At 36.7% G+C, this 23,172-nt stretch overlaps 1 protein-coding gene across 1 annotated transcript; it reads right to left on the bottom strand.

Annotated features, from left to right (window-relative positions):
* Positions 1-1,178: 1,178 nt before the first annotated feature.
* LOC146145421 (cullin-1-like) lies at positions 1,179-18,789 on the bottom strand. The gene is made up of 18 exons (XM_083390382.1): positions 18,574-18,789; positions 16,270-16,372; positions 16,148-16,197; positions 15,293-15,494; positions 14,634-14,801; positions 13,903-14,044; positions 12,635-12,798; positions 11,543-11,705; positions 10,844-10,974; positions 10,225-10,412; positions 9,280-9,352; positions 9,017-9,148; positions 8,027-8,221; positions 5,770-5,901; positions 5,028-5,135; positions 4,049-4,152; positions 3,085-3,190; positions 1,179-2,529 (listed from the first exon to the last, which is right to left on the bottom strand). Exons 1-18 carry the CDS (start codon positions 18,579-18,581, stop codon positions 2,335-2,337), a joined length of 2,364 nt encoding a protein of 787 aa, XP_083246508.1. The 5' UTR covers positions 18,582-18,789; the 3' UTR covers positions 1,179-2,334.
* Between the last annotated feature and the right edge of the window lie 4,383 nt (positions 18,790-23,172).

Below are 23,172 nucleotides of genomic sequence, written 5' to 3'. Positions count from 1 at the left end.
TAAAACAAACGCACGCATACACGCACATAGCTTGGGGCAAAGAAGAATCGTGATTCGTCAAACTACTACTTTCAGGGCTTGCGGCGTAGCTAGCGGGTAAGTGGTGTTCTAAGAAGTATGTTCTTACCAGCACAACTGCTTTGTTTAAACTTTAAATACATGTGATCCTTTTTGAAAAAAAGTATAGTTTGGCACATAGTCTACAATATTTGGGGGCAATTTAAATAGATACTAAATAAATAAAAAGTGTACATAACATATTACAAAACAAAAAGCAGTGGTTGCCAGCAGGGGACAACTTTTCCACAAGGTGTCGGTAAAAGGTTGCAGCTGGTCGAATGCACTGAAAATTGTTGGATTTTTTAAATGGAAGGCAACAATTAGAAAATGTAATGTTGTTTTTTGTTTTAATTCGATAACTATATTACATTTGAAGTTACCCAACATTTATGATACGGCCTTAACGTTTATAATGGTAACCAACATTTATGATGATAAAAATACCGGTATATGCAAAGAATTGGCGCTCGCTTCGCTCGTCAGGTGCGCCACCACCATTTTAGATTTTAAGCAACGCTGCTGTTAACCCAGATTAATGTACAAGCCTTAAATATATTGATTATAAATTGGTTTTGTTTCTTAAGCTGGCAACCCATTGTGTGAGTCTTGCGTCAAACGACATGCGCCAGGGGTGGTTTACATCAAAAAGTACGAGTAAGGCGACCTATAGCGTCAAGCGTTCGAGTTGGATCTAATTCAACTTTTACGCTTGATGTAAAGTACAAGGGAGGGCTGCGGAGTCGGTTTGTCTTGCTGGAGTCCGACTCGGGATATTTGTTCCTCATTTTTTTTTTCATTTTTCATGTTTCGCTTGCTACCAAAACTAAAACCCTATCTACAGCCTTGGAATAATGGTAGGTAACGCGATTCCATCCCTGAAATCGTCTTGATATAAAATTAATACACCAAAACCATTACAATACATCATCTGACATCAAAGATCGCAGTTTTTAAAACATCAGCTAGCGCAGTGGCACTTTTTGTGAGTAGTGACCCCTTAAATGGGCTCTCAATACTGCGTGGCCTTCCAGTGTGACCGTGGGCAACAGTTGAAAAACTTCTTACCATTTTGTTTCACAGTAGTGATCCAAGAAATACGCCAGACTCTGCGTCGCGTGGACTCAAAACCGAAAGAAAAATTTATTATTATTACTACATAAGCGTGAAATAAGGAATAGGGGGGCGCGACAACCGAGACAGGGTAAGAGAAAAAATACCAACGAAGCAAAGGAGAACGGCAAAAACGAAGGAGTTGCGACGCAGTATATAGGTATTCACGGTAGTAGAACGCAATCGGAGTCGAACAAAACCGCAGGTGCAGCAGCTTGTAGCTAAAGGGCAGCCTACTGCAGCGCACACTTTGTATGTAGACTAGGTCGAGAAACAACGAGCAATCCTGTGTCTCGCAACGGAAAACGCCTAGAAAACTGCTCGAAAAAGTGCGTAAAACAATGAACTTTTTTCGATGAACTGTACGGTTTCAACCCCAGCTTTTTGTGTTTTTTTTTACTTGAGCATTCCATAAGCGTAGCAGGTGCTAGCATCTGGTTCTGTGACCAAAGGTTTTACTTAATTTGAAGCGATATTTTACCTAAATCTTGCGTTAACGATAAAAGTTCGTTTACTTTACTAAACTACACTCCTCTTTTTTTTTAATTTATAAATATTCAGGTTAGATTTTGATAGAAATACCTTGACAAAAAACAAGCACGCGGATTTTTTTAAATAGATTTTAAATCACGTAGCATCGAAGACAGATTGCAATGTTCGTATTAAAACAACTTTTAGTCAGACGTTGCTCACTGACGGTGTTTCTTCATTGGTGTTATTACCTACGTTAATTGTAACTCGCGGCAAAACAACAAATGTACACTAGGAGATAGGGCAATGGTGTAAAAGGCGAGTGAAATAGACGTTGGCTGTCAAAAACCGTCATGTAACAGCAGAAGTCATGTTTTCCCATATTTTGACGTTTTTGTACTGAATAGCATCGAGACAATTTGCAGCTTAAAAGTGAATTGCTCACGGTCTGAAAGAAAACCTTTTCCGAGAAGCAATAAACCGATACTTTTAGGCGCCCATACAACGAAGACCTATCCACGGCGACATTTCGCAAAAAAGCCGCTTGTTTTTCTCCACGCACGGCCACAATGCAGCCCGAAGAAAAAAACGACGAAAAAAACAAGAATTTGCAAGTAGAAATCACGCGCTGGAAACCGGTTTAATTTGCGCTGCAATATCAATTTCCAGCTGCAGGGGCGAAGACAGGGCGGTCTATGCCAGGTACTGGTAGGTATCTTTTTCGCCCTCAGCCCTTTCCAGGTACTCTTTTTCGATTAAAATGTCAATGCACTTCTTGATGACCGGAACGCGTGGCTTGAATCGCGTCGAAAGCTGGGCGAGAACCTCGCTGAGCAGCTGCTGGTGCTTCTGCTGCTTGCGCATCTTCATGATGCGCACGATGGCCGCCTGCACAAAGGAGCACGTGTTACGTCACAGAGGGCTTGTTTACTTTCGAAAAATGCAGCGTTTGGCGTGAGCGGGTTCGAAGCACCGCTGTTTTTGTACGCGGAGGCGCAGAACGGGTCATGTAATACATTCCTGGCCGGTTGGGAGACTTAGGAGACAGCTTTGCGTGTTGCATATTGTTAGCCTGAGAATCGTACATAATTTTTTTTTAATTTTGTTTGGCCTGTTTTAAACGGAATCCACAAAACATTTACTTAATGAAACTAAGTTTCTTAATGTTTTTTTGCAGATTACCACTATAAAACCAGTGGTTCTTAAATTGGGGTTAATGAGGAAATTTTTATGGGATCTGCCAAATGTATTGAAAATTGAAATACTTAAGTACATACCTGACTTTTTTAAGTATATGAATAGGTTCTGCAACAATGTAAACAAAATAAGTCTGCAAGGAAAAAAAGTTAGACAACCACCATCTCAAACACACCAACTAGGTTCATAGTAGCGTAATTGGCTGCTACAACAAAAACGCACACCCACGTAAATAGACGGACGAACCTGGATTAACATTTTCCTGTCGTCTTCGATGTGTTTGTGCGTCACTTCTTGCTCTTGCTTCTGTTCGGTTTTTACCGCCTTGTTGATGTTCACTCTAAGCTTTTTACTAGGGAGGTAAAACGAGGTGAGCCTGATAGTTTTATTGTTTATATACGCGTCAGCGGAACAGTGATCGACAAGAAGAAACCTGCTGCCAATGGTATTGCATTTTATAAAGATACAGACTTTTTTTAAATAAGATTTTTTTTAAATATACCTCTGTATCAGGGGTACTTAAATTGGGAGTCCATGGAACCATTGGGGGTCCGTGAACTAGTTTTAGGGGGTCCATGAAGGCCAAATTGAAATATTAGTTTAGCCTTTATGTAAGAAGTAATCATGCAATTTTTCAACAACAAAAATAGTATAATTAAAACTAAAACGTTGTATCACTGAATGTAGGCTATTTCGACTCCATTTCACTTACACATGTTTTGGACCAAAGTAATTAGATTTCTGTGGTTTATTTGTATTTTGACGTCAATTTATGACGTCATCTCTGAAATTTTCTTGCCTACCTTGGTCCACGCGAAGCAAAAACACAAATTAGGGGTCCGCGGTAAAAAAAATTTAACAACCCCTGCTCTATATGGAGGACAAATAAGAGAACTTGGTTGAATGGGGAAAAAATCAATATTTGGCAGATAGGTTTCGGAGCCTTTCAATCTGTGCCCAACTCTGTACGAAATTTTTACAGAATTACGTAAAGATCGCGAAAACCACAACCAACATAATATGAATGTTTGGTAAGACCAAATACGGCCACAAGAATACAGTGAGGACTGAGGGGTTTGCCAAAATCGGGTAACCAATCTAACCATACAAGATACAAAATGCACGTAAAGAAGTAAAACTCTTAGCGAGTTTAAACATTCTTTAAACAAAATGAAAAATTGACGTAATCTTATCTTTGCAGCAGTGTTACCTCTTGAATGCGAGGCACAGCTCTATCTCGTGATGAGGCTTCAGATCATTGTTGTTGGCCTCTTTGCTTTGCAGGATCTTCGACCTGAGCAGGTGGTGCAGAACCTGTCACACAACGCAAGTCTATTAGCTTGCCGAATGGTATATGTCGCAAAAAAAATGGACAAGTCTTTTGGGTAATCTTGCCAAGACTTGGACGTTTGAGTTCAATTACTTTGGTTGAAATTAAGTGTTTTTATTCAACATTTTACTACACATTTAAACTGTTCGTTTTACTAAACATTTAAATTTTGACACGTAAAACGATCATATTGCTATTTGCTACACGTTGTTTCTTGTTTTGTTATTTTTTAGTGAAATATTGCTCATAAATTGACTTGCTCTTATATTGACTTGACTAGGACTTGACTTGTTGTTTAAAACAAAAACGACTCGACTGAGACTGAAGTCATTTCAAATGACTTGTTTATAACACTACCGCAAACAAACAAAACGCACAAGAATGAAAATTGGTTTTGGCCACTGTAATAAACACTATTCCCTATAAAGGAGGGTATTATCAAGGCAATCTTTGATGTTGAGAGTACAATAGTCAAGTAGGTGATGTATTTTGAGTACTAAAAACCGTGCCAGAATATTCCATTATAACACTATATAAGAAGCAAAGCACCTCGGGGATTTGACTTTGGACATGAAACATCTTTTTATGTAAATTGCCCTGCTGAACGTAAAAGTGGATATTTAATGTTTGTCATAATGAGTATTAACCCAATAGGGATGCTTGAAGTCTCGACTAAGCTTTTGTGCTTACTATTGATTGATCATAAGCGCACTCCTTTCAGTGAGGATCCATATTAAGGGCGCACAAAACTGAAATTATAAAATAAAGGATAAAAAATTAAATTTCCACGTCGCCCCCAAAAAAATCTTGATGAATAAATTATCAAAAAACATAAAAGCGATGTTTAATTAATAAAGACCTGAACTAAAATGTCCATTTTCAGTTGCGTGTTTTCTGCGAGCTGTTGTACTGTGTACGAGGTGGCAGAGTTGTACTGAAGAAGAATGGCCATTTGAAATGTGGACGTCTGAAACAAGATACAAATTTTAAACTAAAACAATACAGACCGACCGTTTACGCAAGTCTTGCTGAAATATATTTGATTTAAATTTACTTTGTTACAAAATCGGATAAAAAGGGATTTTAGACTTATTGTTCTTATCTTCCATTTTTTAGCATGCTTTTAACCCATTTCTCGTAAATTTAATAAACTTTCGTGTTTTAAATTATCACACGTTTTTCACTGTACAACAGGAGCGTGTTAAAATAGACGAAAAATATGGGGGGAAGGCCTTTATCCAGTTTGCAAAAGACAACAGGGTTTTTTGACTGGGCCACATGAAAACCAGAATTTGTTGTGGCGGGCCGGACAATAAAAAGAACTAAATTACATTTGTAATTCTTAAAAAAAACTGTAAATAGCGTTGTTTTCACATTGTGTGTGCAAAAGTTTGCCTTACAAGTGTAATTTATTCAATATCATATTCTAAAATCAGACTAGAAAGCGAAAAGGGTTATTTTAAACAAGTAGAACGCAGTACGAAGTTACAAACAAAATTACAGCTGTTTGTTCCAGGCAGCGAAAGACCGTAAGGTACGTGGAGTCAACTGCACCCTGTCAATAATATCAAAACAAACAAACGGAATAAAATCAATTGTACCTGAAAGGTGTAGCGATTTTTGAAACAGTTTGTAACGATCTCGCCCTTAGACATGGCATAAATCCACGTGAGCTTACGTCCGGTGTGCTGGGTGCTGTAGAAGTCGCTGAAGCGTTGAAAGCTCCTCTCCATCTGAAAATGAACGACGATGTGAGTTAAAATTAATCAAAGTGTTTATATAAGACTGACACAAGTAAGTGCAATAAGCTAGCCATACTCTTTTAGTAGGTTGTACTTAATAGTCTAACGCAGTGGTTCACAACCTTTTTTGCCTCACGGCACACTCAAAAAATCCTAACTATTTCGCGGCACACTTTTTGACAGAACAACAATAGAGTAATTTTACATTCGTCCTTAACACACGACAAGCTATATGTAAATGTCTCAATATTCATACCTGGTAATGGATAGTGCGTGTTCTAGTCTAAAATGCTTGCGTGTGTATCTCTATTGGTAATACAAATACTCTCTTTTCCTAAATTACAAAACGTTTCGCGGCAAACTTGACAATCTTTCGAGGCACACTAGTTTGCCGCGGCACACAGTTTGGAATCACAGGTTTAACATGCCATTCTAAACGCTGGACGGCAAGCAGAAATCCGGTGTTAGGCATAACGCCTCAAACGTTCTGTATTGTATTTCTAACTGAGTAACAATTTAGGTTGCGCTAAATGTCACAACCCGACAATGTTGTTCGGTTTCTCATCGGAAATAATTGTGATGTTGGAGAGAATAACAACAGGTTAACAATACCTGCCACTGAGCCATAACCATTGCATGAAGCGATAGGAACAGTTCGTGATGAGTAAGCAATAACGTCAAGATAAGGCAGGAAATTTTATAGCATTGTTTGCTGGCAAACCTTTACATTTGATTTACATAAAGAACAAAAAATATAAACGCAAAATACTTCTGAAATGTTACCAGAGTGCTACACTTAACACTAACACGGCAGTGAATGTGAACTCTAATCTATCAGCTTTTTGATACACAAAAATAACCTTTAAAAGTTTTAATCTCATCATATTTGTCTATTTGACCGCCGGACGGCGTCGTTTGGTATTTGAATCGAACTGGCATTTGCCTAAAACGTTCGGTATCCGTACACAAAAGCAAACATAGGACATCCTTAATAGTTAATCAACTGATGTTTTTTTAACAGGGCGGTATGGGAGTCAATCCAATGCCAAATTGAAACAGAAATTTCGGCCAATATTTGCGACGAAACGCAGCAATTTATCAAAAACAGCAGGATTACAACACAAGTAAAGACATAGCTAATCTTATGAACTCTATTTGGCCTGACAACCTAAAAATAATTACTCTTTAACATTTCAAGTTCACCTATTTTTGTTGTATGAGCAATTGAGCATTGAGCACAGTAATGGCGCCATTTGTTATTTTTTCGGAACGCGATACCTTTCATCCAAAACAAGGGGTATCAGTATCGGACATCCCTATTCAACAGTGCAACGTTTTTGTTGTTGAAAATATCGGGCATAGTTAATGACCGAAAATGAATAACTTGTCACCATAGGCGCCGAACTTTTAAAATTCCAGGGCGTTATTTTCGACAGTGCAAAATTGCTTATTAATTAGGCGTAACAATTATTTGACTAAACGTAACAATAATTTGGAAAAAAATGGCCTAAAACATAAAAAACATAGTTTGTGGATTCTATGGCATCGTGTATATATGGTAATTCAGGAAATTTTAAAAATTTTTGGTTTACTAAGACTAAATTATTTTGCACATTTTTTATGGAAAGAATCTTTAGATAGATTTTATGGAAAGATTTTATGATTTTATGAACTCTATTTGGCCTGACAACCTAAAACTAATTACTCTTTAATATTTCAAGTTTACCTATTTTGATTGTATGAATAATTGAGCATTGAGCACAGTAATGGCGCCACTTGTTATTTTTTCGGAACGCGATACCTTTCATTCAAAACAAGGGGTATTCATCCAAAACAAGCAGTATCGGACATCCCTATTCAACAGTGCAATGAATAACTTGTCACCATAGGCGCCGAACTTTTAAAATTCCAGTGCGTTATTTTCGACAGTGCAAAATTGCTTATTAATTAGGCGTAACAATTATTTGACTAAACGTAACAATAATTTAAAAAAATTATTTTGCACATTTTTTGATAACTTGATCGAATTCCAGCGTGGTTTAGCGCCCTACGAGGAATCCAGGGCGTCTAAAAGCGCTCTGCACACCCACGTTCGGCGTCTATGCTTGCCACACACCTCGGCCGGTAGTTGAAAGGTGATCGACTGCTGGAAAGGCCAAGAGCCGGAACAGAGAACTTGAATGGTGAAGTCAATGTCGAGAGGCGATGAGCTTGTCAGGTGAGTTTTGAAGCGTTCGTTAAGGTCCTTACTAACGCCTATGTCCTGAAACATCCGCTGCAGCTTGGAGGTATACTCGAACCCGCAGGTTTGCTGAAATGAGTAAAATAAATTGAATTTTACAAAACATTAACTATGTAATTCGAATATGTAAGCCCATACAAAAGTGGTTATTATTTTAAACGTTTCGAATAACCCTTAATTCATTTTCAACATCTTTATTCCTTTTCAGATATTACTGATGTTAAAAATAAATAAAGAGTTATTCGAAATGCTCAAAATGATACTTATATTTCTGTATGAGCTTTGATACTCTTATTACGTCTTACTACAACCTCCAACCATTATGTTATAAAGATTGACTATATAAATAATTTTCTCTTCCTTTTGTTAGCTTGAAAGATTTTTGGGGGACTCCAGTCATATAACCGAAATTTAGACAACATTAACGTCAGAATAAAACACAGTTCGAGATAAGCCCAAAACAGGACCTAATAATCGTAATAAGTTTAAATCAGACCTAAACCCGTTGGAATAAGTCAAAAATGGCTAAATTACCGCCTGTACAACCCTTTATCCAAACCAAGCACAAACTACAGCCCTAAGTCCACTAAATCCCCTAATAATTTTAACGATAACCTAATCTGTAACCCAACCCATTACCCACCCCTAACCCCAAACAAGGCAAACCATTCGGTGCCACGGTTTTAGGCGGCATTTGTCCATTTAGTCTCTCCCAAAGAATTTCGGACTTATTCCGACAGGTTTAGGGCTTATTCAGACGTAGGTCCTAATACTAAGGTATTATCGATTATTCTATTTTAGATATTGTTGCTTTGAATTTGTACTTTGCGTTTCCTGTTTTAGCTGTGAAGATGGAGTATTTACCTTTAACCTTGAAATCATTTGCGCCTCAGCATCGTCGCTGGCCGAAGTATGGTTCACCAACCTCCGGGCCAACATTTTCGAGTAGAACGTTTGAAAAACATCTTTGTCATCGATGTAGCGGAACACAGTCATCTTTAAAAATAATTGCCATAAAAAAAACTGAGTACGCAGTGTCAGATGGTCACGATATGTTTTTTGCTATAATAATTATATAAAGTTTTTTTTGGATGCTGCTCAATCCAAAGTAAAAAAAAAAAACTTACAATTTCCTTTAACGTGGCTTCCAATTCTGCATCTTCTGATACCTTGCCATTTTTCAACAAAGTATCACAGTACCTGCGATAAAATATATTACTCAGAAGAGTATTTATCACATAACTGCTAACAGAATTTTAAATCAACGTGGTAAGATAACCCTTTCGAATAAAACAAAATCTTAAAAAGAAAAACAACGAAAACAGTCAAGCGTGTTTTGAGTAGTAAGTTTAATGAAAAACCAACAACTGATAAATAACAAATTTTACAATATTTTTTATACTTAACATAGCATAATAATTAGCTTTATTCCGTGGTGGGATTCAGCCGGTTCGCACCGGTTCTATAGAACCGTCTTAGGAAATTTTATGAGATCAGCGAACCGGTTAGCATTTCTGGCTACTGTCAATGGATTTTTGCATCTTATCTGATACACCGAATTTTGAGATCAAAGTACCTCACGATTTTATTTCAAAATGTGCACGTTCCCTAGTTTTACTGATTAAGTGGTAAATGTACACCAGCTAGTTATTAAATTTATAGCTAATTTCACCCATAAACAACGCGCTAACTTTAGTGGTGAAAACGGATAGTTTCATCATTTAGTTTGAATTTACTTTTTCACTTTTGTTATTTCTATCATTCCCTTGTATGACACAGTGTTAATGTGGCCTATGCCCGCTGCTCAGTTTATTTGCCAAAAAATATGACTTTTTGTAACAGAACCGGTTGAAAAATATGACTTGCGATAGAACCGGCTAACATAAAATTTGAATCCCACCACTGGCTTTATTATAATAATGAACAAATTGTAGAAAATTTTAAATTTTAAAAATCAAAGTGCACAAATATACCACTCCTTGTCAAAAAGCAGTGATCCTTAAATACACGAGACTAACAGCAAAGTAAATTTTCCGTTATTAGATTTGATTCGCTGTCATGGACGCACTAACCGTGCCAGGAGCTCGGGCGACTTGGAGGATGAATTTGCCGCAATTGTAACAGCATTTTTATTAATGAATCGGCCACAGGCCTTGTCCAGGGCAGCCACAAAGCCTGAATCATTGTCGAAAGAACTTTCGACGAGGGCGTGGTACTTTTTGTGCACGTTTAAAATGGTTTGTACGTATAAGGGAGGGTCCTGCAAAAAATTAGATATTAGAAAAACAAAGCAGTAGAAATAATGGAGAGTTTGCAACAACATATAAAAAGAGAAACATTAACAATTTTAACAACTGCAAAATATACAGGTAATTTAAACGCAAAAAATAGAACAACCCCAAACAAGGGCAAATAATTTGGTGCCATAGTTTTAGGCGCTATTTTGTCCATTTAGTCTCTCCCAAAGAATTTCGGACTTATTCCGACAGGTTTAGGTCTTATTCAGACGATTGGGTTCTTATTCTGTCGTGGTTATTACTGCGTATTTGGCTTTAAGTTCTAGGTCCTAATACTAAGGTATTATCGATAAATCTGTTTTAGATATTGTTGCTGTGAACTTGTACTGTGCGTTTCCTAAAAATTAGAACACCGTCATAAAAATGTCACTTAACAACAGTTCAAAAATCTTACGTTAAATGCTGTTTCTGAGCTTTGCTCTATTGCAGCGTCACCCTGAGTGTGAATGTGTTTTTCCAAAAGGTTTTTCAGTTCGCCCAAACCATCCTGGATTTTCGACACGAGCTTGAACATTCTGCCCAGGTCTAAAACAATAGACGGTTAATAGAAGAACATATTTTAAACTGAATTATTCACTTGTATGTGGTTGCTTTACTTGTATGTGTTTGTTTTCTATTATATATTGCAGTTAAGACAATAAAAGCAAGATTACAGTACACTGCCAGTGCAAGAACTTTAAAAAGGCGTTTACCCAACAAAAATTTATGACCAGAACATTTTTTTATTTTATTTTTTTTTTCAGGAAAATATATTAATAAGGTCGACTTTAAACCAATTCGTAAGGCATGGTTATAATTTATCCCACAATGTCAATAGGTCTTAATATGTGTCTGTTTTACTGCAAGTTTGATAAAAACATCCGTCAGAATGCAAAATCTTGTGACATCAAAATACTATATTTGTATATAAATGAATAAAACGTCCCATACCAGACAACCCTAGGTGTGATCATGGTATGAGACCAATTCAGATACAATGAGTAAAATTAACAAATTGATAAATTTCGACAAAGGCAGTGATTTGCATTCAGGGTCAAAGAATCATGGCATCCTAGAAAAGTTTTACAGGGAAAAACGAAAATAGATGTCACACCCTCATTTTTGTCGTCGTTGAGAAGACTCTGGAACTCGGCGTGGAACTGTTCGAGATGTCGTTCGATTAGTACCAGCTCACATTTGCGGGCGAGCTGCTCGTGGGTCGATTCGTGAAGGTAAAGCTGGACTCTGCGCTCCTCCTCTGTTAACCTCGACTCGGCCTTAAAAGAGATGAAAAAAATAAGGTGGTGTCTAATAGAGAACTCTAGTTAAACATTCTAAACCAAGGGTTATTAAACTTTTTTTACCGCAGAACTCCTAACAATTTTTTTGCTCAGCGTCTACCAGGGTGGGCATAAATTTTTTACAGATGACGTCCTAAACCAGTGGTTGTTAACCAGGGTTCGAACCCTTGGGGTTCGACACAGCTGTTTCAAGGGTTCGACGAAGCAGAATAACATGGGGGCTCGGCAGGTTGCCAAAGGTTAAGAAGCACTGTTCTCAACTGATGTCATAATTGAAACAGACATCAGAAAACTGCTGTTTCCTAATCGAAAAATGTGAAATTGAAACAGAGTCTAAAAACAGTCAGTGTAAATAATCTTTTTATTTAAAGGTCATTTTTATCGAAAAATGTATCACTTTCAAATAACACACTTATATTTTAATAGACCTTCAAGGACCTCTAAATCTAGTATGCCTACCACCAATGGGGTCCATGGACCACAGTTTAAGAACCCCTGTTCTAAACCATCCAAGCCTATTTTAAAAGATTTAGCACTGTTGAGTGAAAAAGATTTAGCACTGTGAGTAGTGTTTTGTATTGAATAATAACTGGACACATTTTCCAGCCTAATGTTACAATTCGGTTTGATAATAATATAAGGACATTTTAGTCACACTCAAATGAGTTTAAAGATTAGGTTACCTATAGTGCAGCACTGAGCAATGACATCTTTGTTAAATGTAAAACTAGGACATAAGTCTTAGTATCAAGCACAAGGCTTCTTTTGTAATGGAAAATGAGGTTTAACAAAGTTGCAGATTCAAGGTTATACAATTTTGTTCCTATAAAATAATGTAACTTTCCTGTGGTGTGCTATGCTACATTTGTGCACGGTTAGTTTAAATTTTTTCATACACCACCGACCTTTTTCATATACTCGGTCACTGGATTTTGTGCAAGGAATTCCTGACTCTCGGCAGTGTAGTAGCGCTCTGTGTTTTCGAGGAAACTGGCTTCGAAAGCTTCTTTGTACACACACAGCGAAACAACACGATTAAACGGAGAGTTTTCGTTAAGTCCGAGCTCCACTGTAAAACAATTTAGAGATAAATTAGGTTTGTTAAAAGAAAAATATCGTTGAGCACTGCAAATATGCAAGGATTCCATGCACCAGAAACAGTCAACCACCAAAATAGGCAGGATGGTTAAATTATAGTGTTTCACAACAAGCAAATATCTTAACTCACATGTCTAATATGGGTCAAAAACATGTATAAAATAAATGACGCTCTTGTTTAATTCCTTTCCATAGCAGAAAAACAACACAATTGGATTAAATTGTGTGTTCTTTTGACATTTATTTTATTAAATCCACTGCATCATCTATTTTATGTGAATCCACTGCAACATACTACAGCCTTTTCTTTTTTAAAACTCTGATTGATAAAATATTTTCACCATTGCTTACCACTGTTTTATTCTGATAAAGCTGTGTAACTGTCAAACATAAATTTTAAAATTTGCAACAAAGTACACTTTTTACTTAAAACACTGTCCCTTTTCGATAAAAACTAATGCAGCCATTTCTTTTCTGCTGCCCATCTGTATTTTCAAGCACAATACTACCTTCAACAAATCTGCCAGTCGAGCCTCTCTCAATTGCAACATCTGAATTTGGTCTTCCACTAGAGCTAGACTCAGCAGCAGTGCTTGGCCTTATAAGGCTACTAGACCGGGTGCGGCGCAATTCATCGCTCTCGCCAACTCCAATCTCAACTGTTTGAAATGCATTTTTATTGAGGATCATATTAAATACTTATCCCACTAACCCAAATTTTTGGTTGCTGGTGGCTGTTCGCAATTATACCCAGCTGTACATCATTAGTTCATTACTGCGTTGCAGTTATTTCGTGCAATTAAGATTGAAAAACTACTATTAGCACACTCACAATTATAACATTTTACAATCACGACAGACATGAATGTAGAACATATTCTGTTCCAGATTTCAATGAGTTATATTGAATATATATACAGTTTTGCTTTTACATCTGTAAACACAATGAAGTTCAGCAAAAAGCTAAAGCTCATCACAGGCATCTATATAAACTTGATCCATTGTAAAATAATTATATATCCGTGAAGTAAATATACAAATAGATTCAAAAAATATATATGTAGATTAGGCTTACCATAGGAGCGCAGCACACCACTTATAAGAGAAGTGTTGATTGTCTCGCCATTGCGCTCCTTCTCAATAAGGTTCAACACAGCTGAGGTCACTTGCTTGTGGAGAGGTTTGAAAAGGTTCTCCCGCCAAATTACAAGGGCCAGCTGTAAAAGGAAACGAGCGCTGTTATTATTAGTAAAAAACCTGGGAAATTTGGAATTGGCCAATCTAATTTCCAATGGTCTTGTGGAAATTAAGTTTAACTAAGCAACCAAACCAACTAAGGGACAACACTGAAACAAGGAGTTAAATAAAATCTATTTTTGGAATAAATGGCTTGTTTTGTCTTCTAAATTTTGACAACAAAAACAATTCGAACATGAGCAACTGAAACCTATATTTCAACACCCATCGCAACCAGGATGACATACAGTTTGTCTGGAATGCAATTTGTATACTGGCATATATAAATTCTGCTTAAATATAGATGATTACATTGAACTTAATATAATTAATAAGTTATAACATATTTCTTAGCTTAATTTATAAACTTAAAACTGATGAACCTAAAACTGGACCATGTTTTCATAGAAAAATAAAAATACATTCGCCAGGCAATGAGAATGAAACCTGTTTGGTTGCCTTTGTGCAAAATCTTCAAATTATAAAATTTTACAAGACTATGCAACTGCTATCATTGAACATGTTCCAAAAACATGTAAAGCCTGTGTAAAATAGCAAAAAAAAGCTCACAGAATAAATTTCGTAAATGCCTTTGCGGCCCTCGTCGTATTCACGCTTAACCCAATGACGGTTGAGGTAGGCACAAACTCCGTTCAGCACCCGACTGCTGAACTGGTAATCCTTCCACTGGTGGGTGTAGAACAACAGTACGTCTTCATCAAGTAAATTTTCTCCAGACTGAAAAAGTCAATTAGAAGACTACATGAGAGAATCGAACAAGGAGTTTGTGTAAAAATAAATACGGAAACACATTGATCGTATTCAGTAAAATAATTATTTGGTTTGTATATGTGTATAATATATATACAAAAAAGAACTTTTAGGTCAAAGGCATTAGATGTCAAACAATATTTGGTCAGCAAGCTTTACCAGTTGGTGCAATCTATTTTGTATGTAGTTAAAGGGAATAATTTAGTTTTTATTTGAGTTCAACCCATTAAAGGGAATGATACCAGGCTAAATAGAAGCTAATAAATTGGCATTGTTTTAACGTGATTAGGATGACAAATAATACCAGCATTCAATTTGTGTCGGCATGTATCTATTATTATAAAAAGATATAAATATTTGTGAATTAGGCCCTATTTTCTCGCAAAAAAAGCCAATCTAACAAAAAAGCAATTTTTTTTTAATTCTTTTGCATCTAAAAGGAGAGCACCTAACAGTACCTTGAGGATATCTGTGAGATAAAACTGCAAATATTGCTTTAGCTTTTTATAGAGTTCCATTCCAACTAGATGGGCAGGCGTCACACCGGAGGGTTTCTTCGAAGAGGGTATTCGCCCGGCGGAGGTGGGGCTAGCTGTGGAGCCGGGGCCTTGGCGGGTTGACCCACTTCGGTAAACAGAAGTGCAGTAGTTGTACACATGGCTGTTGTCAGTTATGTTAAGAAAAACTATAAAATAATCTCTTAGAGTCTCAAATCGAGGATATTTCTATATAAATTAAATTACTTGTTCTCAACCGGGGTTCCAAGGCACTGTAGGGTGCCATTTTTTAACACGCAAGGGTGCCAGGAGATATTTCAAATTCTTTAGGATTCCATTTTTTGCTCTATTGGTAAGCTTCTTGATACAATTTTTTGTGTACAATAAAAGTGCAAAAAAATTAGGGTTTTTTTCAACGTTGTTGCACAGTTAATCGGCTGTTTCAATCTTAATTATTGTAACGATACAGTTAACCAACAAAAAGTTTGTGAAACACCGAATTAAATGCTTCTTATTAATAAAAATTCCTAAATCTTTGAAACATATATAATACACAGGTTTTTTTAATTATATAGTCCTAATTAAAATATCAAAGCCATTACATTTTATAAAATTGACATATTTGACTGTTTTTAGATGTTTTGGCAATAGCTCATGACATCATCAGTTACAAAATGCTTTTTAATGGTTCATTTTTAAGTGTTTTTTAAAGAGAGTTTTAATTGGTTTAGGCAGGCCATGGCTTGCATAATACACTTGGGTGCTGATAACTGCCAAAGGCCACCTAGAACACAGATATATTTAAACAAAGGATACGAGTACAACTCCATGTATCGGACCTTTTCCATGCTTTGGCTGGTGTAAACCTAAAACCAGGCGAAAATAATGATTAAAAGCGAAATAAAAACTGATAACAAACAGCAAAGTATCAAACCAACCTGTCGAATTCCCTGCTGTAAATCCTCCCATATCTGTTCTAATCCGATGTATCTCAGTCCATGTGGATTTGCACTACCATTGTGCTGACCCGCTGCTCTTGGTCTGTAGTGTGTATAAAAGCATTTTAAAATTGAATAACAAAGTAAGAATACATTAGTTCACTGATTTGTTGAGCACCGTTTTATGTAAAAGCTTTACAGCGTAACCAGGGGTGTAGCACAGTGGGGTATCCAGGAGTCTTGACACCCCCCTTTGAAATCTCAGTAAACAATTATCACAAAACTAAAACCGTGAATGCTGCAATGTTGCATCGGCAACATTGCACCTGGCATTAAAAATTGTTTCATTTAGCAGTCGCCTGACTCGAGTAATCTCAAAGTCTCAAACAAGCCTGATAACGAAAATATATTTTATTGTTGAAGCGAACATTCTCAACAACGTAGAAAACGGACATGTAAGCTTCAGTAAATGTCTTCACCGCAGGTCACTCTATTGAATGTTTTTATAAGCCTCAATCTAAAAAAGAAGCGCTTGACCGTCGCCTTTTGAAAAAGATTAAAACGTCAAACTATAGGTTGCCGCTAAACTGATAATAAATGGCCGTCTTAACCTCAGTAATAAGCCATGTTAGTATTTTTCTTGCACAGTTTCAGCTGAATAATTTACTAATTATACAGAGTTATAAAAGGGCAATTTTGAAGCCATGCTTCATATCATCGGCGAAATTAAACTACAAATATCACCAAATTTGTTGATTAGCATCATTAATTTTGCTGACAACGGAGTGCAACAGTTTGTGATTGATACGTTACAGACGCTGTTCTGACACCGCAATTCCATAGTGTTTCGCGCGCAAAATCACTTGACAATCCGATGTAAATAAGACAATCGGACTTGAATATGAGGTGTTGCAATTTTTCTAACGTCAAATAGACGACTTTAAACAGCTGTAAGCTTCCAATAATCACCGTTTTTAGCATCTAGAATGCACAACACTTCAAAAAAAATTGGGGTCTACCCGCTAGGGGCACCCCAGATCCCCTAGGTGATTCGGGTTACCGATCATGTGACACAGTGGCATATCCAGTGAGGCTGATAGTTAACGCAAAATTATTCTCTATAAGCAAATTCTAAGAGCCACGTGTTTAGTTTAGTATATATGTAATTGACACAACTTATTTTTTCCCAACGGAGCTTGTATTTTGCTGACTAGGCACACAGCTCGGCGCAGATATTGCGCTAATAATCATGGCATAGTAACACTCAGTAAAAACGATCTTCGTTTAGTATTGCAGGTGACGAAAGGCGTGCCTGTAATTTAACGCTAGTCCTGTACATGGAACTTAGAAAACTGCGCTGCTGATAGTTTACGATTCTTCCAAAATCAATCACACACATTTTACGTTCTTGGTTTAGTTTTTCACCTGGCAGGAGTGTCGACGACACACATGTTCGCCTTTGCTGGACGTTTTAAATCACTATTTAATGATGCCACACCCGTCACTGTTTTATGATGTCATTATTCAATAACACAAAAAGAAAATAGGGGAATTCCCTAAGTTGACAAATCGGGACACCCCCCTTTGAAACGGTCACGCTACGCGACTAGGCGTAACTCATGGAATTTTTTAGAACTAGATTTAGTGACTTGCCTAAAAATGTGCGCTCCAAAGTAATAACAAACATATATAAAAAAAGAGAAAAAAAAACTGACATATTTTGATCTCCCCCTTTTAGCTATGATGAAATTTTGGCAAAAATTAAAATTTGAACTACCACACCATTGCAATTGCTACACTAACAGTTAACCAATGTATTAGGTGTGACTTGGCGACTACGTTGGCCGAAGAATGAAAACCAATGAAAGCCAGAAAACCAAATAAATTTAAAAATTTATTTTATTTAAAAAAGCTATGGTGCATCTCTTGTGTCCCTATTTTACTTAATATCCTTGTGTATCACCTAAACATGGCAAGGTTTACACATTCGCTGAGCAAACACAGCATTTACCTTTTATAGGGATGAGACCAAAAAAACATCTGAATAATATGGGCCAAAACTGCTTGCTTTCAGAATGCTGCCAAGGTTATGTCAGCCTGCTGATAGCCTACCGACTAATCGTTAGTTTTGTTTATAAATAAAAATAATAATTTAAACTTTTAGTTTACAGGACACCTTATTCACTAATGTCAATATGTAGGCCAAGCAGCTAACATTAAGACATGCAAATCACTGAAAAACAATTACACGTACTTAGAGAAACAGCAAGTAAACCCTGTTTAAATGATATACCGACTTTGTACCTGGACATTTTAGATGGAGGCTCAGCAGCACTTGAGTTTGCTGAAGATGTCGACGGTACCTCAGAGGGTTGGCGCTTGGTTGTTGTCTTGCTCAATTTCGAACTGCCAGGAGCATTAGGACTGGATTTTTTTCGGCGTTTTGCAATCTTGATGACTGATCGTTCAGGTCATTGAAAAAGTCTAGCGTAATGCAAGTACCAAGGTAAAAAAGTATCAAGCACTGAAAAGGAAATTAAAAAAGTTGTTAGGTTTGCTAGAAAGCCTACTTAAAGTGTATTCAATATGAAAACATACAAGTCTGAATTCTTTGCACAATAATGGGGCCATGTCAATTAGTTTTAAAGGATATTAGGAGTGTAGGAAAAAAATGTTTTAATTGATAAGCTAAATCTTACCACATTTTTTTTTAATTTAATGGTGCAATGTACTAATTAAGGTGTGCACACTAAGTTCTTTAAAAAATATCAGATGTGCACCAGCCACAGAATGCAGACGGGTCTCAGTGTTGATAATACTTGTTATTTTATGTCAACTTGTTATTTATGAGTTTACAGTAAAAAAATGAGTTTGTATGGAAGAAATAAATAGGAGAGAATAAATATAATAATACTACTTGGCCCACTCTCACCCTAACCCAAATATTGTTAGCAATATGATCGCCTGGACAAAATGTGGTAGGATTCTGAAACACCACCCACGATTTATACCAAAATATAACTTATTTAATAAAAATAAAACCAGAAAATCAAAAAAGAAATAGTAAAAATGTGTTCAACATAACTTGCTTTAACTGACTGGCAATTGAACGATTGAAGTATCGAGCAAATGTCTAATTATGAATAGTTGCTAAATACTAATATTTATTCTAACCTTCAGAATTTTCTGAAATAAACCAGCTTTCTGTTTGCTACAAATGTGAATAACACAACAAGTTCATTAAAATTGATAAAACTTACCGTACATTTTATCAACTGTCAATTGTCATACCGAAACCTAAGAACTACATGTCCTTTACGGTGAACCGTCTACTGATAACTCCTAGTTTTTGAAAAACATATTAAGGTATCGGTGAAATTCTAAAACGAGGAAATTTTCTCTCGGACGGTTGAGAACAAAAACTAAACATCATACAGCCAGCTCTTACGTCACAATAGATGTTTACTTTGTTGAAGGAGAGCTCCTCTCGTGGTCATTTTCATGGGGTTACCACTTTATGAAATACTAACAGAAGTTATGCGGTAAGTAAAAAAACATTTTTCCCCAATGATTTTTTTTTAAGAAAACAATTAAAATGATAGCGGCCATGGTAAACAAAATAATATTTATTTGAGAAGGGCTTTAAAAAAAACAAATTTCATTAGCTTATAATAAACAAATTTAAAAATCTTACACAAGGACAACGTAAGCAATTTAAGAGAGTGGGACCGGACCAGGGCCCGCTTGTACTAACAATGTTTACAAGCCTTTTCGATATAGTTAAAGTAAAGTCCACATTTGACGGTAAACAATTTTGGACTGGCAAAACCTTAGTCTGAGTTACAGCCAAGCTTTCAAAAGATTTAGTTGTTCGTGAAGTATTCGCTGCAGGCGAGAAAACGTATTAAATGAGACTTTGTTGCAGGGCTGCGGAGTCGGTGACTCATGACTCGACGGAGTGGGATTATTTTGCTGGAGTCGAACTCGGGACTCGGGATTCGAGTAAGACTATACGTAAAACCACAAATTTCAAAAGTAATTAAGCCGAAAATTGTAAATTGTAAAGATGGAATAGCATGGTAGAATATTTGCCAACCGTAAGTATTGTTGGTGGATGGCTTATGCGCCCATAGAAATGGATTGCTGACTGGTGACTATATGCACCTTTTTTTAGGTTCGTGGATGAGTGAAATACAAGTGTATACGTAGTCAGAGCCGGAATCGGGACTCTACGATATTGCCACGTCTTCTGGAGTCAGACTCAGGACTGATCGGGAGTCGGACTCGGGTTGTTTTTAACCGAATCCGACTTAGACCAAAAGTCGAGTGCGACCCCCGACTCCGGCCTAAACAACCGCAGTCCCGAGTCCCCGAAACATCCTTTAACGACTCTTATATTCGGTGCAATCTAGTTTAATCAAGTTGATCGCCCATGTTAACATCATTTGGCTTTTTAAAAGGGGATTTCTTCTGGTATTTGGTTGGCAAAATATTTTCGACACGTTCTACATACAAAGCAATTTAATTCGGGATTCTCTTTGATATTGAAAATGCTATACCCGTTTATTCAATTTTAACGATTTATTGTGATTTCTTTGGCACTTATTCTAATGAAACTGGGCGAGAAAAAGTATTTCGTGAAATTACGATCCTATTTATGTTTTGACACTAATCACATTCCGAGTTTTCATTTTACATAACTGGTAGGAAAAATGATAAAGCTTAAGGTCTAAACCGCGAATATTTTTTCAATTTTGCAAATGTCTCAAGGACTTTCCTTGAATAATAATGTGTCGGACAGGCCATCGTGCTTTATCTTTGATCTCTTTCTCAATAAACACTCTATTTTTTCAAGTTGAATATAATTTTAGATAAAAAAAACTTTGACAGGTATTTTTTTCCGTTTTTAGGTTTCAAATAACAACTGCTGTGTCCTTTTTAAAATGCGATAATTTTTAGGCATGTTCCGCAAAGTCAAATTCTTCTAGTGGACAATGTTCAAGTCAAATTGCATTACATTTATGAATTTGTCAACAATATGTTTGGCTGTGAAATGCATATATTGGTCGTATACCAACAACTCTACTATTTAAAAACGTTAAATTTAAAAAGTCGAACAGCATTCCATGTCAAGGTGAATAAAAGTGTTATAGATTGTAGTTCATAGGCTCAATTTTACGCAAGCTTTCTGCGTGTCATTTTAAGCAATTCCGGCCGTCGAGAACCTTTACGTCGTAAACTATATACCAGCAGTGCTCGTGAAGTGGTGCGCCGCGAGACCATGCCAAGCGTGCCGTGACGTGCACGAGGTGAGGTACTTTTTACTTTATAATAATCAGTCAAATTAACGTTAAAAATGTATATTTCACAAATTAAGTTATTTACTATCACCGAACATTAAAATATTTTTAACTGACTCAACTACCAGAAGGAAACACACAACTATTGTTTTCAAACTCTACACCAAATTGGAAAGGGAGATTAACCATATACTTGAAACACATAAAATACCATTGTAAATAGGCTCTAATATTGGCATTTTATGATATGGTATAATTAGTTGCCAGCTGTTTCAAAAAATAAATTCAGTAAAAAATATAAGGCAACAATGTCAGGTTTCATTTTTCGAATGCTAGTAAAAGCCCTCTATTCTCTAATCAGCTATTGCAAAGAGGTAGAATTTTCAGGACTTCGGCCAGCTTCAGAAATTTTAGGTCAACATATATTTGGCAGGTGTGCCGCCGATTTGTTTTATATCTATTGGCCGCGAGTGGAAAACGGTTGCGGAGCACTGTTATTAGGCTACACTTTCGGAACTTCGATTCTTTGTCATTATCCTTATAATTATGTTTGTCGTTTAAGTTGTGCCAGTCAATAACGACAAAACAGCTTAAACTTTGTAAGCCTTTAAAAACGTCTCCTTTTCAAATCCATTATTCCAGTATCGGCAAAAAGCAATTCTGTATCGCTATAGGTAAAACAATAAAAAAAAGGGTCGAGCCACGTTGGCCGCGGGCGCAAAAAATCATATTCTCAGCTCGGCGCTAATCCGTAATTAACACTCCCAAGGAGCGCTCGAAATGCGGTCCAGGCACCTGTCGGCCGAAGCGATGACGCGCAATATGGCGTCTCCTGACGTCACGGCGCCTAATTGCGTCCCGCGTCGGAACCCACAGCAACTAGCGGTCCAATGGGGACGCCAGATAAAAAAAACGGACTCCACATTACTTGCATCTGCTTTATTCATGCTTGGTTTTATCGAGCACAAAATCCTGATAATATACACATTTACCAGTTCAGATAAATATGCACACGTAGCACATGCAAGATGTTCTAGAAACCGAAACAAATTTCTCAAGGGTCGCACAAAAAACAGCCTAATTGTGCAATTACAGTAGAGATTATGCCAGCGGAGAAAAGGCGATATTGCGAATTCGCTTCTGCTGAGGCGACTGACAATTTTTTGATCACGATTAAGTCGAAATGTTAGTTTTTTGTGTTTTTTTTCAAGCGAATATCGCATTAACCAAAACGCTATAGCTGGGATGTTTTTACCTAAGATTCCAGTATACGTTTCTCTTTTGATGATGTCATCGATAACTATTACAGCAGTGTTATTGTTCGTTTTGAGACAGCCTACTGTTTCATTTGCTATTCATAATGCTGTAGGATATTAAATTGAATTTAAGTGTTTCTGTTTAGTTGTTTTTTTTGTCAAACTTAGAGTTTTTCATCCTTTTTTTTCATGCTTCATTTTTAGGGATTTCCAAGGGGTATTTCTTTAGTGTTTATGGTTCTCATTTTGGTTTGGCAAAAAACAGCCCAACCACAAAAAATTGCTTGTTAAAATCCACTGAACTGTTTTTGTTTTTTATGTCCCAAATATTTTTTTCATGGTTTCAG

This window comes from Ascidiella aspersa, chromosome 5 (genome assembly GCF_963924565.1).
Source record: "Ascidiella aspersa chromosome 5, kaAscAspe10.2, whole genome shotgun sequence".
NCBI classification, from domain to species: Eukaryota; Metazoa; Chordata; class Ascidiacea; order Phlebobranchia; family Ascidiidae; genus Ascidiella; species Ascidiella aspersa.
This window is presented reverse-complemented; position numbering and strand designations above follow the sequence as displayed.